We start from the raw sequence: 17060 nt of genomic DNA, 5'->3' as shown, positions 1-17060 counted from the left end.
TATTAAAATATATTTGACATCTGCTGAAACCAATTCCATACAATAGCTGCAGTGAAAAATTATTGTATTCAGTCGAATATTTCAGTGAAGATGTGCATGCAAAAGTGCACTCTAATACCAGAGCCATTTGTTATACTTACTGAAAGCTGAAGTCGAGAACATTGGTTAATCAAAAGTCAGTACCTATTTCAACTTCATGCATGATTGTATGTAGTTTTTTTTTGTCACAATGAGTCTCCGTGACCAAAGGCCTTCAGGCCTTACCTTCGCTGGTCCAGTAGGTGCTTACTAATCTTTTATATCATTATAACTATGTCAGAATAGTATACAGTTATGACATTAAGCTTATTATGCAAAAATTAATAAATAGCTACTGCAACCTAAGAAGGAAAATGAAAAATATATGTATTTGTATTGTTTGTCTACTAATCTCTACTACCGGTCGATTACGTAATACAATTAATTAAACTTGTACAATATCATGTGGCGGAAATGTAGAGAAATAATTTCTACTAGTGCCAACAATTTGGAATACAAAATATATGTATGAACGTTAATAACTCAATTTAGCTAAAAATAACGATAACTTCACTTATGATAAGGTATAGCACTTCATGCTGTTGGCGATATTCAAACAAAGGTGTATTTTCTTTTGTTTGAGAATCGTCAACTAATGATATTATACTTATGCTCAATGTCGTCAACAGTGCAACGGGACAAGATACGTCAATGTATTCAATAGTCAATGTATACATTAAAGCTGAAATCATAGACCCATCCGATACGTTTGTTTGCTACAAAGGCAATCCTTTCTTTTGTTACGTTTGAAATAAACTGATTTCAATTTTTTTAATAAAAGTAACTTACCCTTTAAGAAACACTTTGAATTACCGAAGTATTTTTTTATTTATTTGATAAGGTACATTTTTTAATTTATAATACTTAGTGACGAGACGACTGGTGGTAAGCGATACACTTGTTTATAACTGTTGCAGTTCCACTCAGTGCGTTACATCATAAAGATCAGCTCCTCTATCATGAGATTACGGTGACAGTTATCGCGAGCGATCGCGTAAAATATTTGTATACAAAATGTTGTTTCTTCTTGTGACCATAAGGGGCGCTGTATAGTTTGCCATACAAAATTGTGAAACTTGTGACAAATGTCAGTAATCTCGTGGTAGAGGCACTGAGGGGCTCTTTGAGACATAAATTGACAAGTCCTTTATATGCCTGTAATCTCATTAGCACCACTAGGCGGCAGAAATAGGTAAAATGGCAGTAATTCCCTGGACAAATTACACAAGGAGCTCTATTGCTACTAAATCACACTACCTACTTCCACAGAATACAACATTACACTTTCCTATAAACTTAAACAATTATTTAAATTTCTAATACATATCCCATAAAGGAATATACAACTTTAATAAATGATTTGAGACATTAATAAACAATTAGAATTAGATTCGTAATATAACTATAAATAATTGAAATATTATTCAAGAGCTACAATATATAATTTGATGCAATAATTTTATACTTATCAGTAAGCACTTAGTCAATAGTAAAACATAATTTATTGTAACGCACGTAAAACCAAACACTCGTAGTTCAAAATGGACGGAATTAAGGAAACACGATTTGTAAATTTAATAAAAACTGAATCTAATTGCTAATAATGGGATTAGTTTTATTTGTACATAATAATTAGTTATCCTCTTATAAATGAGAATTCCATACGGTCATTTTTTAAACGATTTCAAAAAAAGGAGAAGGTTCTCAATTCGACTATGTTTTTTTGTATCTATGTTACACGATAACTCCAATAGTTTGTGTTCATATTTTGATAATTATCTTTTTGTTGGAAAGAGGGTACCTCAGTAGTGGTCCCATTTAAATTTGAAGGAAATATATCCACCTCTAAGTGTGACAAACTAGGGAATGAATGACTTTTGAGGTCGGTTTTTGATCATCCGAATCGTGTTTTCTCAATTCCATAATTTTTGAGTTACGATAATATTTCGTTTAAGTATAAGAACACATGTGTTCAAATTACTGACTGTAAATAGACGACGTACTGCATATTACATAGTATACGTGAATCTTTACAGAGGCGCTAGGCCCTGTTGCGGCGGCGCGAAGCGTATCGAGCGTGGGCGTCGCGCATGGCTCTGCCGCCATCAGCGTCTGCTGCCACTACGCGCCATCCGCGCGAACACGCGCCACGAAGTATACCCAATTGGTATCGCGATAGGCCCACGTTGACAATAGTCATCATGTAGTAAGAAACAACAACCACCACTACTCTACATTAAGGTAAGTATTCGTTTCATAAAACTCATCTCTCTATTTTATCCGTTCGCTATATTTTGTCAGACACTACTAATCACTTATTTCCTCGTGATCGAATGAAAAGTGACTGACGTGTATTAGTGAATGTCAGTGACCAAATTTACTTAGTGAAATTCTGTTTAAGGCTCATACACACACATACCGTATTTAGTTTCCCATTCAAAATTTTTTTTTGTTAAGTATTTTTAGAAAAATTACGCGTTAATGCAAAGTTAGGCAATGAACTGGGCGATTTTAACGTCACTCTGAACTATCTAGTATTAGAACAACCATTTAGATCATTAATTATTAAAGTCGTAAATTGATAATAACGAGTCTGCCTTTTCATTTAGGTACTTAGCCTTTAGGTACTTAGCCTGGTTTGGACTCTACACGTATTTTGTATCTTTTTTAGCTTAGTACAATTAAATAATTACGATTATATAAAGACTAATTAATTCTATTACAGTTTCCTGTAGCTCACTAATGAAAGCTTTTTCAAGAACTAAATTAAATTTAAATTTGTTCAAATAACGATTACGGCATATATTTTAAATTAGTTTTTAATAACTTAGTGCCATCTTACTCCATATGACGTTCATTTCTAAATACGGTGGAATAGTTTTAATCTCCTAAGCCCTCGTGAAGTGTAGGTACCTACATATCAATATCGCATTCAAATTTTGCGCTATATATTCTATATGACCATAGGGTGTCTAGAAAAATACGTTTTTCATACAAATCTGATGGCATACTTGTTTAGGCCTGAAGAATGTAATTTTACTTAATACATTTTAATGTACATTGGGCGTTTAGCGCTGTTCGCGTTTTATTTTGCTGGGTCTTTCTAGGCTAAAACTACAATTTTATATGTAAACGATCATTACCTACATCTTAGGTAGTTTTAATGCCATCAGAAATGTCTGGTACCTAGTACATTTTTCCGTCATAATTTATTTGTAACAAATATATAAGAATAAACATAAAAATGGGTCATTATTTGGTAACAAGGTCACATTAAATTCGTACTTATTTTAATTTAATTTAGTGATATAAGTTTCAAGCTACAGTGGTTGAAAATAAAAAAAAGTACAAATAGTAATTTATTTTACATGGGTGGTTATGACTACGTCCTACACCTAAAGAAATTTTTTACCACTGTAAATTTGCTTGGCACAAGCTTCCCTGAAATTCCCAAATGGCTACTAAACCCAAGGTCATAAATCTACGTAATTTATACATACGAAGTGTGTGATGTACTTACTCAAATACGATGGGTTAAATTCGGAAGCTTTCACGAGATTATCATTCAATTATCTTGGATGAAGTTGATCCCTTCTGACGCGAAATTTCCTGGTGGGTCTCTAAGGACGAACGTGAGGTAGTTTTCTTTGGAGGCGGGACATATTATTTATTATTATTATCAATCATTATAGGCATACGAATAGTAATGAAAAAGAAAGTATTTAAGGTCGTATTTTGAAGAACTGACATAATATTCTTTAGAAAGGAAAGGAACGCTAACGATGTGGGTGAAACTGAGTCTAATTAGAGACGGAAAAAACTGCTTATAAATTTTTGCCACAATGCATTTGCAATGTTTGCCACATTGCATTGACAGCGAAAAGCGGGAGTAGGCCAGTAAAGGTCCTTAATTATGTAAGTTTATTTGTAAAACACAAGTTTTATTTTTATCTATAATATTATTACTCACATTGACCAATTAACTTGTTTAGGAAACATAGACGGCGGGACTTGACATTTAGGCATGTTGTAAAAAATGAAATTGTTAAGTATTGAACTGAGCAACGTTTACAATTTAAAATTATAAGCGTGCTTATGTGCTTATATTAAACAAGCAAACTTTTTAAATTGCTTTTCGTTTAAACGCCCACCTCTAAGCTTGATAAACAGAAGCTAAGTTGATCATCAATGACGTGTGTGGTGTGTGTGTCTACTATGACTGTAACAAACTTCATGAATTAGTTTTGTGATTATTGGCGCTGATATAATTAAAACGCTTGTAGCTACCTGTCTTAGCATTTTACTGTGTAGAAGCATTCATTAACTCTGCACTTTCACCTGTAAAGTGTTTCATTACAAACAATTCAATTCTAAATTCTTTAAAAAGCATGATATTTAAAAGATTAGAATGAGAAATGAAAGAAAATAAATATTTTCCTTCTCACCATAGTATTTCTTCCTGGTTGTTTTTAAAATTAATTAATGAACGAAATAAAATGTCTAGAAACCCTTAGAGGATGGAAAAAATAAGAAACCAACGAATCAGTAGCGAGTTGACGGCACCAAACCACTTCAGTTAGTTTTGAAAAACAGACAATATAGCCGTTGTACTTTTTTGCTACCAAGTGACGAATAAATGCGCCTGGTGGTATGTGACACGCCTGTCTATAGCAGTCGTAATGCCACTCAGAGATTAAAATTCCGAAAATTTAATGGGCACTGCCACTGCGCCCGTCATCCTGAGACATAAGTTGACAAGTCTCATGTGTCTGTGATTTCACTAGCACCCTGATAAAATTGTAAACCGCTGATGAGCCATGACTAGGATCACGGCTATAAAATAGGATACTTCGGTACACAAAAATGTATTCATTATTAAATCAAAAGGAAAAGGCTGTAACAAGAAAGGTATATAAGGAAAACAGGTACAACGCCACAAGACACTCCCTATTAAATACTTACTAAACGTGAGACAGACTTACCCCGGGCGGACTGAGTTATAGGTACAGTATTACAGATTAGTATTAAATGGCACATGATTAGGTTGAGAACAAGTAAAAGGATCAAAATTAGTGCGATTGAGGACGCAAGAAACAAAATAAGAATGGCGAGACAAAGGCATTAACCCATTTGCGCCCGCCGTGCCCAATCGAGGACACTACTTTGAGTACCCGTAATTTTTTTATATTACTATTAATACTCATTACAAAAGTGTATATGTAAAGTAAAATAGTGGATCTTAATTTTATTATTTAAAAAAATTGTTTAGAATTAAATAAAAGTGGTTTGACTGTTCCTTTAGTGGGGTTAACTTACGCACACGTGAAACCCTAAAGTTAGTTGTTTTTTCTGTATGTTATTACCAACAATTTATTTCTTTTTTTACATATATTATTGAAATGTATTCGTATACTATAAAATAAAAATTATATAATTGAGTTAAATAGTGTTTTGACAACTTCAGACGGTGGTATATAACGGTGTCCCCAATTGGGGCCATTGGGCGCTTATGGGGTAGTTTATTAGTTTTTCATCTATAAGTAATTTTCAACGAAATAATGACACAACAGGTATTTGGCAGCCACAATTATTACTATGGGCTTCAGAAAGCTATTGAAGCTGTAATGGATGAGAGAGACCATGATGTGGAGATAGATTTAGGGGGCATTTCCCCTGGAACTGAGGGCGCTCACCAATGTAGAAGTACTATTCTTATGTAACAAGATCTAATAATCTACGGCAAACTGGTTATCGAACAACTGAAACTGTCTGCAAAGGAAAAACTAAGAAATATCTACTTGACCAGATTTGTAATACACATGTAGAGTAAAATCGTGCCAATTTTGACTATCGATTTTACCCAATCAACCAAATTCTGTTTTTTCCATGGCTTGACAATAGTATTTGCACGATGAGCTCTGATTATGATAATGTCCTTTCTCTGGTGAAAGTAAAAAGATAAAGCACTGTGAATAAACAGAAAGCTGACGTGGGTATCCTGCGTGATTTCAAACGTACCAGCAGGATAAATCAAGCTGACCAATCTTTTTGTATCGCACTGCCATTCGAGGCAAAAACTGGTGGTGTGTTTTGTTCCACTACAAGCTGCACCTAGCACTAGCTAATACATGGCGTTTACACCTCCTGACCAATAATACGAAGCTAGATCAGCTACATCAGTTAAACGGTTACATCACGTCACTATTGGAGAAACAAATACTCAAAGTTTACATCCAGCAGCTTCTTTGGTGCTAAATCTACAGAACATTGGTGTTGATCACTACGCTCAGAAGTTGGCTTAACAGTTACGATGTGCAAAAATAGCTGTTGAGCCACAAATAAGTGCGTTGGCAATATAAAAAATGCGTCAAGTCTTTGTGCACCGACAAATATTGTTACAAATTTTTTGACACCGCTTGAGCCCATTGTCCCCATTTGAGGACGGCATTTTTTTTCATACAAAATAAAATAAAATCTTTTTTTTCTTCATAATTTTCTCATAACTAGGCTATTTTGTAAAGGTTCATAAAAAAATTTTACTATTTTTAACGCTAATTTGTATTTGGGCGTTAATGGGTTAAAGAATGTTTTTAAATTTTGAATCGTTCTTTGATGCCTTTGCCTTGCCAGTGGCCAGGAACCAGAGAAAAGGTAATAAAAAGGTGGGATGACGATGTAAGGAGGTCACATCATCACAACCCTTACCTTTGTAATGCTCACATTACTGGTTCGCGGCAGGAATAGATAAGGTAGCAGTACTTCCCTGGACGAACTCTTTACAAGGAGCTCTACAGCACTGTACACTTACAAAGTCGCCCTTAGGAAATACGACCCTAATGGCAAGGAATTGAGTATGATTTTCAGTGCTCACTGCAATACTCAAGTCCTGACTTGAGTATTGAGTAGAGTTCTGGAATACGACCCTTAATCTCGATGTGGCTGTCACAGTGGTATTTACGTAATCTCGCAAATCTACATATTTATAAGTACTTTGTCTTCAATATGCAGAATTTTGGTTGAAATAATGTTGTCGATTTGAAATATAATGTTACCTTGTCTGTTGTGTCTTTAAACAAAGAGAAACCCGAAAATTTGTACGTTTTTTAATGGTTCGCATATTACCACTTTTCGTTGTACTTACAATTTATTTTATTTTATTTTATTTATTTATTCTTCATTTAATTTACAACTTAAGTAACATGTAGTTAAGACACTAAAACCCTTGAGGGGTTTAAAATGTGTCACGTCTGACAACAAAACATTCAATTGAAAATTAAACTTAACTTAAACAACCAATCCCAATTATAGATACAAGGAACAGGTTAACAGATAAATATTATACAAAGTTGACGGTACATACAAGAACAACACAAGCTCGTCCAAAACAAAAACCTTACGTCACGCTGACGTCATGGTCTAACGTTGCATAGGCTGATGCTTTTTATAAAAAGATTTAATTTTATTATTAAAACTAACAGTCTGGAATTGAAGTCTTAAATCTATTGGTAATTTGTTTAATAATTTTGGTATGACTGTGCTAGCAATTCTGGCGCCATAATAGTTGTTATATGTAAGTAGGTATAGTATATTTTTGCGCAGTCATAGCTCGGGTTGTTAGTTTGTGACAAACTTTATTGAGTTTAATATCACTAGCAGAGTTGACATTATATTGCTTTAGTAACGTTAATTCAACAAAACAAAACAACAAAAGCAAAGTTTTTGCTGGGAAAAGATTTTACATATTTTCATGTTACAATACTTTAGAAAATGATATTAATAGCCCAGTAACAAAAGTATTATATGGTGTTATTTATACATTTCCATTAGCCGATTACGCTCTAGTGTATTTGTACGGTTTGGATGATGAGATCAGTATAATTGAGCTAAGTGGAAGGTTAGCAAAAATGGTTTTTATTGAGAACATTGAAACCGCCTATAATAACAATCAAACATAAAAGCACACAGGACAGGAGGCTGACAACATATTTTATAAATGTTTAACCATAACACACTTTTGCGCTAAATTATCAAGCCTTATCTTTTGTTGTAGTGACATTGGGTTCAGTAATGCCGGTGCTATCATTTAAATGGAACACAATTTGCATATCGACGCTTTCACTTACAGTTACTGAAACACTGCTGCCAAATTGAAAATACATTTACGAGTATAGGTAACAATACAAGGACAGGCAATTTAAACAAAATTTTATGACATATCCGACGTTCACACTACGGTCAATAAGTTATCCTTGAATATAAAGCGGACAGTAATCTTGTCACAAAGTAACCGCTTACAGAGAGTAGGTATAGGATTACGGCAATAAATTGCTTTCTTTTATGGGACTCATGAAATAAACTGGACATTGCCAACGCTCAGTTACTAAAGTTGTAAAATAATAAATGGATTGACTGTGTTTACGCTACCTGGTCCGAATTAAGTTTGCGTAGTAAAGTTTTAGGGACAGGACATTATGAGGCCATTACTTGAGCGGCTAAGTGTTCCCGTCTCAAGAGCGCCATTACATTTCTATCAATTTACGGCGCTACAGGAGGTATTAGAGGCGCCAATTACATCCTAACGCGGCGGAGGGCCTGAATACAATAGCCCAGTTCGATCTTATAGCATCCTGTACACCTTATTAATACCTACAGCTAAATAAATGTAATTAAATTTATTATCAAGTCGTGCAACTGACGGAAACTCAATTGTTCGTTAATTCCCGGAAACTTCCGTCGTATCAAATTAGTTACTACTTGATTGACTTATTAGACTTCGGAACTTTTCCAAATTGGTTTGAACTTTCTCATTATTACTGCATTATACGTATTGTACAGATGATGTAACGCTTGCGCCAAGAAGTAAGTAAATATATGTACATATAATAAGTATACTTCAGTAATATCGATTTGCTGTACTTAGCTTTTCTCCTAATTACGGCAATAGGAACTTGAACTAGGTTTGTGACACAACTAAATGTGCGCGCGCAAATGTTTGCCTTCCTGTTAGCTATGTACCTACCCTACATATTGAGATATTTCATTATAGATTTAGGCTAACAATAGAACGCGTATTTCTGCTCTCGATTAAGTTTGGCAGGTATATTGTATGACACAGAAAAGGACATAGTGATTCAGTGTCATTTGTTGGTTGTGCCACCCACGCAATGACGTAATTGATAACGTCGAACCCTGGCGTATCATCATGTAGGCACGTTGCTGCTAATGCTTCATCTAGTTCGATTTTAATTACTAGACTTCTTTGCATCATCAACTTTGTGCATTTAATCTTTTTCTAGGATTTGGTTTTCATCAGAGTTACGCGAACTGAATGTGACGTTTAAAATAAATTAGTATGATCCGGGCTAGTTCAATGCAGGATAGTTCCATTTTTCCACTTTCTTGAGAAAGTATTTGGTAAATCCTGGAAGAATTAGAATAATTCAACTATTGAATTAAAATAAATGTTGATGCATAATTTGGATCATATCCTCAAAAAAGATGTATTTAAATTTCGATCAGTTAAAAGTATAGTGATTGCTCCTGCAAATACAGTATACCTAAAATATATGAACAAATAGACGTCAAGCCACACTAATCCTTAGCAGATTTTCTGTGCATTTGCTTAATGTTATAAGTAAAGCTATTAAAATATAACTATTGTACGCACGCTGGTAACGATCTGCCGTCCTGTGTATACGAGTAACAAAATACTTTACAATTTCTTATGAGTATCACGTCATTATCAGTCATTCCAATTCGCCAAAATGTCAATTGTAAAGGTACGATACAAAGTTTTCCATGGGTTATTTTGAAATCGGCGAAGCGTTAAGTATCTATTTGAAATCGATTCTATTGTTTTTCGACCATAGTAAACAGAGATTTATTCTTGAAATTAGAATGTTCTCTGAAAATCCAAAATCAAATCAAATGCGTTGAAAAACAAAATCATTAATAGAATATAATGCCGCTTTTATACAGCTCAGCATAAATATTCTATGCACCCATAAACGAACTCGTCTGCTAACACCAGGATTGCCGTATAGTGCGCGCTACACGTGTACTTTATGCTTCAACTTTAATAGTCAATAAAGGCTGTTATTGCATGCCACTTACCCGAGCACCTTCGAATCTAGGTCAAGAGTGGGGAAATAGGCCAAGGGCCCATAGTACAGATAATTCCTAAATAATTATATTTCTGAGCCATCTTTCTCATCAATCAATTTGATACTATGTAGGTACATACCAACCCCGATTCACTGAGTCTGGTTGAAAAGGGAATAAGATAGCCTTTTCAATTGGGGTCACCCTTTACTTTTCTCATCTCACGACGAGAAGTCGATGATTATATACATATCGATACATTACTTTCTCAAACTCGTATCTTGTAAAAAGTGATTATTCAGAAGATGGCAAAACTTTCTATTTATTTAAAATTTCTTATCGAGAGTGTTAATATGGATGCATTACTTTAAGAATAGGTAAAAGCCAGTGTGTGAATATGAAGAAAATGTGATGTGAAATCAACCTGCAACATTTGTATATACAATCCATTTTTTGTATTTCAGTAACTTTGTACTTTGAGATACGAGTTTGAAAAAGTAAGGCGACGATACATGAAGTCTTTTTTCTTGTTTCAGGAATAAAGTGATAATTATGACAAGCAATATTATAGTAAAATATAATGGTTTCAAGACGGTTCGCGCGTAGAGAGTCGAGTTTAACTTTGAGCATATCAGAAGTATGGACATTCAGAAGCAGCACTTGTGTCCGCGACTGGTGGATTATTTAACTATAGTCGGAGCTCGCCCTTATACATCTGGCAAAGGACTCGCTCCTGTTCAGGTACGCCTTCCTGCAAATGACTAGACGGTTATAATTTCGAAAGGGAAATAACAAAAGTTCCGAAAAACAAATGAAATTGCAGCGAACTGTGACTAAATTTAATACTAACTAAACTGCGTTAAAGCGACCTACTGGAAAATAAACACAATACCCGGCAGCATTAATCGCATTTAGCAATCAAACAAGGGCTTGTTCAAATTCCAATTCTACGAAAAAATGTACCTCTAGTAATTTACTAAACTTTCGAAAGAAATACTAACTTGCAGAAAGTACATTATTCTGCTATAAACAAATTTTACTATACTGTACGAACCAGTTTCATTTAAATAGTTTCAATATCAATGAAAATGGCTATTACCGATCGCAAAATAGGCGCCTTGTCGTCGAGTTGCGGACACCAGCCCGTTACACCAAGTACCAAGTACCGATCGGATCGCTGAAACTAAACGCGATAATATCAGAACAATGCCTTTTTTTAACGAGACAATTTTTTTAATGAGCTTTGGCTACAAGGGTATCAGTTTCAAAAAAATTATATACACGCGGAAGTCGTTCTGGACAGAAATGAATTCCCTCATCCCCACTTATTTCGAACCTCCCCCATGCACTTAGGCTCAATTTATATTGCGGCGGAACGAATGGAAGTAAATTTTTGTGACGATATTATACATAAAAATAAACTTTATGGTCAATTGCGCAACGTACAAACTAGATATCGTTACAAAAATTCGCTTCCATTCCGTTCCGCCGCAATATAAATTGAGCTTTAGTGTGAAATTTATGAATTAAGGAATATTTTTTAAGATTTAACACTTATACCTAATGGTACCTCAAAATAATTACATCATCGTAATAGTTGACTACAATTAATTTTGATATTTCTTAGAAGTTCCTATGTTGCCATTTAGAGTAAGTATTTCTGTATGATGCAATATTTTAACAAGCACCACAAATTTTATGAAACATATAGGGTCACTGTTTTTATAATAGTACTAACAGTAGTTTTCGGTGAAATATACCTAAATTAAATCAGTATAGTAGTATTACGTCAGCAAAATTTTTCGGAACTTTCACTATTTTATTTGCACAAAAGTTTTCGGTGGCTTAGTAAATAACGCAGTAATGTCCATATTTTTAATTAACGCATTTTTTAATTTGCATTTCGGACCTTTTGTTACTACCCATTTCGAAGTTGAGAACCTATAAGTATTTGGATAATCTTTATGATTAGATGGACATTTATTCAAATTGTGGTGATTGGCATTTGATCTGCAGGCCCCGGAGTTGCTGCGTAGATATCCCCTAACGAACCACGATGATTTCCCTCTACCACTGGACATGGTCTACTTCTGCCAGCCTGAGGGCTGCGTTTCCGTGGGCCCGCGACGAGCGCCTGGTCACGTCGCTAGGGACAGCACGTCCTTTGTGTTTACTCTCACTGACAAAGACTCCGGTACGAGGTTTATTGCTTTATTGACCTTATTAATTATTTAGTGGGGGTTTTCCTCGGGGATAACACGAGTTGTTTAAACCTACTACGACATTTTAAGTTAAATATAAGAAACATAATATGAGTAAAGGTTCGGTTTGCATAGAAAATTAAGAAAAAATGAAACAGTTATTTTTTAAATTTATTTAAGTTCAACAGCAGTTGTTATCTATATCGAGTACAAATTTACATGTTACATAACTTCCTACATCCTACCTACTTATTAGCTTAAATGAAATGCAATTAAAAAAGAAATACAACTTGAGAGTCCAAGACCAGAATACACTACAAAGTTTCCAATTCTTTCTTCGACATAGAGTAGGTATGTAATTTGACATTGTTGCAAGTGTTAATAAAACAAAACAATTATTTCCTCTTAATAATATATTTTCAATGGTGTAAAATTTTATCCAATTACTTTCTAAATAAAGGATAAAAGGCTTGGCCTTTCAATGACTTGATTCTTTAACTAATCCTATCATGAACAGAGTAAGTGTGTTAGTAAGTCAGTGTTGAATTTTAGCATTTTATGATCTCTGTCTTCTTGGTTTTGTCCTATAACGACCTCCGTGGCCGAGTAGCTTGCACGCCGGTTTCCATGGTGTCGCCACATCTGAGGTCTCGGCTTCGATTCCCGACTGGGTCAATGTAGAAAGTTACTTTTCTATATCGTCTCTGTGCTCTGGGTGTTTTTGGTACCGTCGTTGTTTCCGATTTCCATAACACAAGTACTTTAGTTACTTACTTTGGGATCAAAGCAACGTTTGTGATGTTGTCTAATATTTATTATTATTATTATATATATTTATCTTAGCCTGAACGTAGATTTAAACAGAATTTGGTTTTAAATGTCCATATTTTATGTGGTAAAGGCAAAACTCGGTACGGAATTTGCGTCAATTTCTACCGCGCGGTGGAACGCGCGCCAGCGCCGGGCCCGCGTGAGCGTAGCATGTTACGGAGGGAGTCGTGGCGCAAGTCCATGGAAAAGAGCTCGGACTCGGCCTTCTCAAGGTGGACATTTATTACTTCTATTTATTTACCTTTTGATCCATTATCTACATTATCTAGTATATTCTACTTGAACCTTATAACTAGTGGTCGGCTAATCGGATGCTTATTTACCTACAATTCGTTTGCTCGATAACACGAAATGCACTTTTGTGTCGAAACATTGTACGACACTGGGATTGACGAATTATTAAGTACAACATTGAAGAAAAATAAACGTTTAAAAATGTTAATTGGAATTTTATGTTTTCAGATCTTTAATGTTTATGTGTTATTATATGAACCAAAATAATTACTTATTATTTATTAATTAAATTATTTATTAATGAAATATAAGATCACCGTATGTATATTCAGAATAACGTAACATATCACGTCATCCCAGGATCTAAAGGAAAAACATATTTTAAGAAGTCGCTTCTATTTTCGACAGCAATGCAGGGGAAAAGTTAAGTTTAAGTACAAAATCATCCGAATATCCAATCACTACTTATAACAATCCATTGAACATAGATTGATACTTATAACGCTAATACTCGTTGCGTCATGAATATTTATTTTCAAGTGGCGACGGAACTCGGCCTCCTTGTAACTTATTCATTAGCTGTCAAATAAAAAACCATAATATGCTGCAATGAAACTATATTGAGATAAGACTAAGAGTGAGTCAGGTGGCGACTTTTAGCAGAGATCCAATCGCGCGTTCGTATTACAAACTATATCACGAATGTTACATTTGTAGCATTACAGGTTGCGAACTGTAACGCTCGGTTCTCCTCACTCACTGATGTAATGCTCGAATCTGAATTGTTACATTACAGACGAATGCTCCCGGTGAGGGACCGCCTAAAAGCGCGATTGCATCGCTACACTTGCGATTGACGCAAACGCGCGGTTGCATCAATACAAACGCGCGTTTGCGTCAATCACCTATAAATCGCAAGTATATCGATGCACTCGCGCGTTTGCATCGCTGCTATAAGTCGCCGTGTGTAACCGCTCTAAGACGTAGCGAATGTTCCAGTGACTATAGGAGCAGCAACGTGGCGCCGAGTGATTCGGAGCGCGACTGCAGTGCCACTATGGCCCCGCGGCTCGCCGTCGCGCAAGGCCCTGCCGCCGGCCACGACTCTGAGAGCGGCGGCTCGCACTCGCCCAGTCCTAGGGCAAGTAGGAAGAGACAGGTGAGGTGTCCTCTACAGGCTACCAGGTTTTTCTGCATCTTTCTTTACTAAAACGGAAACTACAAATATATAAATTGAATTTCCTTTTTTTATTCTGACTTAACTTTTATTATAATTTTTATTGTATTTTTATTAGTTTAATTTTATTCGGATTTTATGGTGCTTTAATTTTATTTTTATTAAATTTTTTATACATTCGAATATTATAAATGCGAAAGTAACTCTGTCTGTTACGTGTCACGACTAAACCGCTGAAACACTTTGATGATTTTTTGCATAGAGATAGAAGGAGACCTAAGACATAGGCCAATTTTTGTCATAAAAATAAATCTTCAAGAGGGTGAAATAGGGAGCGTGGGCAATAGCTAGTAGTCCATAAATCACTACTCATTGATTTGTAGAAATAAAAGGTAGTGGTAACACTACGCCCGATTAAATATTAGTTATACAAATATATTGAAGGCATATTGTCTACTTACTAAATGATTACCAAATTATAAGTTAATATTAGCCTGTAATTGTGTATTCTCTCTTGTTTTAGCGAGTGCGGAATCATTCGTTAACATCTCTATGTTTACTCTCACATCACCCCTTTTTCTCCACATTCCGGGAGTGCCTGTTTATCCTTAAAAAGTTAATTGATGCGTGCAATGAGTCTTCCAGTCCGCGGCGTGTTGGGGCGTCGAGACAAGTATTTAGGTAAAATACTTATTTTATATTATATAGTTATTTTTAAATTAAGTGTACAAACTTACTGTAAGCGTGACTCTGAAAGCAGTTGCTACTTAGTAATCACTTATATGTATACATATGTCTAAATAATTGTAGTAAAATTTTTCGATAGTTGATTTTGGTACAGGGTCAAGAGCACGTCAAACTTGACACTTAAGATTTCAATCCAACTCTATGTCGCTTACGATAAGCGGTCCGAAGATCAAAGTGTCAAGTTTGACGTACTCGTGACTGTACCTAATTTTCATTTGTTTTTTCAACGTATTTGGTTTGTGTCAGTAACCAGTAGTAACTATGATATTTTTAAAGTGGGTGGGGAAATTCAATATACCGATTTCATTCCCTAATTTGCCACCTTTAGAGGCGGAACGTTTTCTTCAAATTTGAATCGAACCACTACTGATGTACCCCCTTTCCAACAACAGAATCACCGAAATCGGTTCGCTAACGTTGGAGTAATCGCGTAACATACAAAAAATACAAGCGAATTGAGAACCTCCTCCTTTTTTGAAGTCGATGAATAAAGAGTTCATATTTTGACAATTAATACGTCCCATTATGTGTACAGGGATACAGTATGGTCAATGTTAACTGGTCAGGCGTATGATAGTACGCCCACAATAGTACTACACGACGTAAAAGAAATAGAAACTTGGATATTACGCCTTCTGTCTGCGCCAGTGCCTGTCCCGGGCAAGACTCGAGTGGAACTGGAAGTGTTATCTCCTACAGCTCATGCACCTTTGTTGTTTGCGTTACCTGATCATACGCGATTCGCCCTTGTGGACTTCCCTTTACATTTGCCTTTGGAGCTTTTAGGTAAGTGTTTAGTTCTGCACAGGTACAGTCATAAGAAGGCATGGACGCGTATCTTTACTCATAATTGAGGCTATCTAACTAACTCATATTTTTCCCCCCAAAATATTCCTTTAAATTATAAAAAGTAAGTAAATTGTAATGTACTTTATTATTTTATATTTGGATGTTATTTTCATACATAAAATATGCGTTTTTTAGTTTTTTTTAATACATGAAAATAATAAATATAAAATAATTACTTAAGTACTAATATCATTGAAAGTAATATTGTAGAAAAAAAATGTAATGTGTGTTACACCACTTTTGCGCTGATAGCCAAATATTGAAAGTGTTTATTACAGTATAACACAAATGGAGACATTTATGGATAGTTTTATGTCTTAATAAAAGAAGGTGCCGTATCTATATAAAGTTTAATTACATAGTGCGGAACCTCCCACTATTGGCTAAATAATTTCAATTTTATTACAGTAGTCTTTATTGCCAATAAACTAACACTACATAAAGTTAGCTTCAGTTTAGCTTAAGTTTCTCACATTGGATAAAGCCTAAACACTTCTTGAAGGAGGACGGGCAAAATGGGTTCGGGTGCGGCCACTTCAAATACTACTTACAATCAATAGATGGTATCATTACGATGAAACAATATAACGGGCTCATATTAAACCTTAGCAAACCATGTAAATTCTCCTGAAAACATAGAAGGATCATTATGGTGGCTACATAATTTTATCCGTAGTCGCCATTTATGAAGGTGTTATGTCACAGTCTTGCTTTCGTACAAAAAAAGACTTTATGTGTGAATGTGTCCAAACATTGGTTTCTACTTAGAACTTAAATAATAATCAATCTTAGTTGCGTGCAAGTGGGCACGAGCTTAGTATTTATTATAGAGCACAGTTTAT

The 17060-nt window shown here is 35.0% G+C and overlaps 1 protein-coding gene across 12 annotated transcripts in view; it reads left to right on the top strand.

Annotated features, from left to right (window-relative positions):
* Positions 1–2192: 2192 nt before the first annotated feature.
* The window catches only part of LOC113235501 (MAP kinase-activating death domain protein), a 45839-nt gene continuing 30971 nt past the window's right edge, over positions 2193–17060 (top strand). For 10 of the 12 annotated variants that reach the window (XM_026471224.1, XM_026471223.1, XM_026471227.1 and 7 more), the window contains exons 1-7: positions 2193–2319; positions 10716–10920; positions 12196–12373; positions 13282–13423; positions 14445–14604; positions 15146–15303; positions 15905–16155. In XM_026471224.1, the coding sequence (XP_026327009.1) occupies positions 10819–10920; positions 12196–12373; positions 13282–13423; positions 14445–14604; positions 15146–15303; positions 15905–16155 (991 nt within the window). In that variant the 5' untranslated portion in view covers positions 2193–2319; positions 10716–10818. Of the gene's footprint in view, positions 2320–10715; positions 10921–12195; positions 12374–13281; positions 13424–14444; positions 14605–15145; positions 15304–15904; positions 16156–17060 lie in introns of those variants that run through there. The other 2 variants (XM_026471218.1, XM_026471226.1) reach the window with 2 other exon arrangements.

The sequence above is a fragment of the Hyposmocoma kahamanoa genome, unplaced genomic scaffold (genome assembly GCF_003589595.1).
Source record: "Hyposmocoma kahamanoa isolate Upper Pololo Valley unplaced genomic scaffold, ASM358959v1 87, whole genome shotgun sequence".
Taxonomy (NCBI): Eukaryota; Metazoa; Arthropoda; class Insecta; order Lepidoptera; family Cosmopterigidae; genus Hyposmocoma; species Hyposmocoma kahamanoa.
Note: the sequence above shows the minus strand (reverse complement) of the source record. Positions and strands in the feature narration are given on the sequence as shown.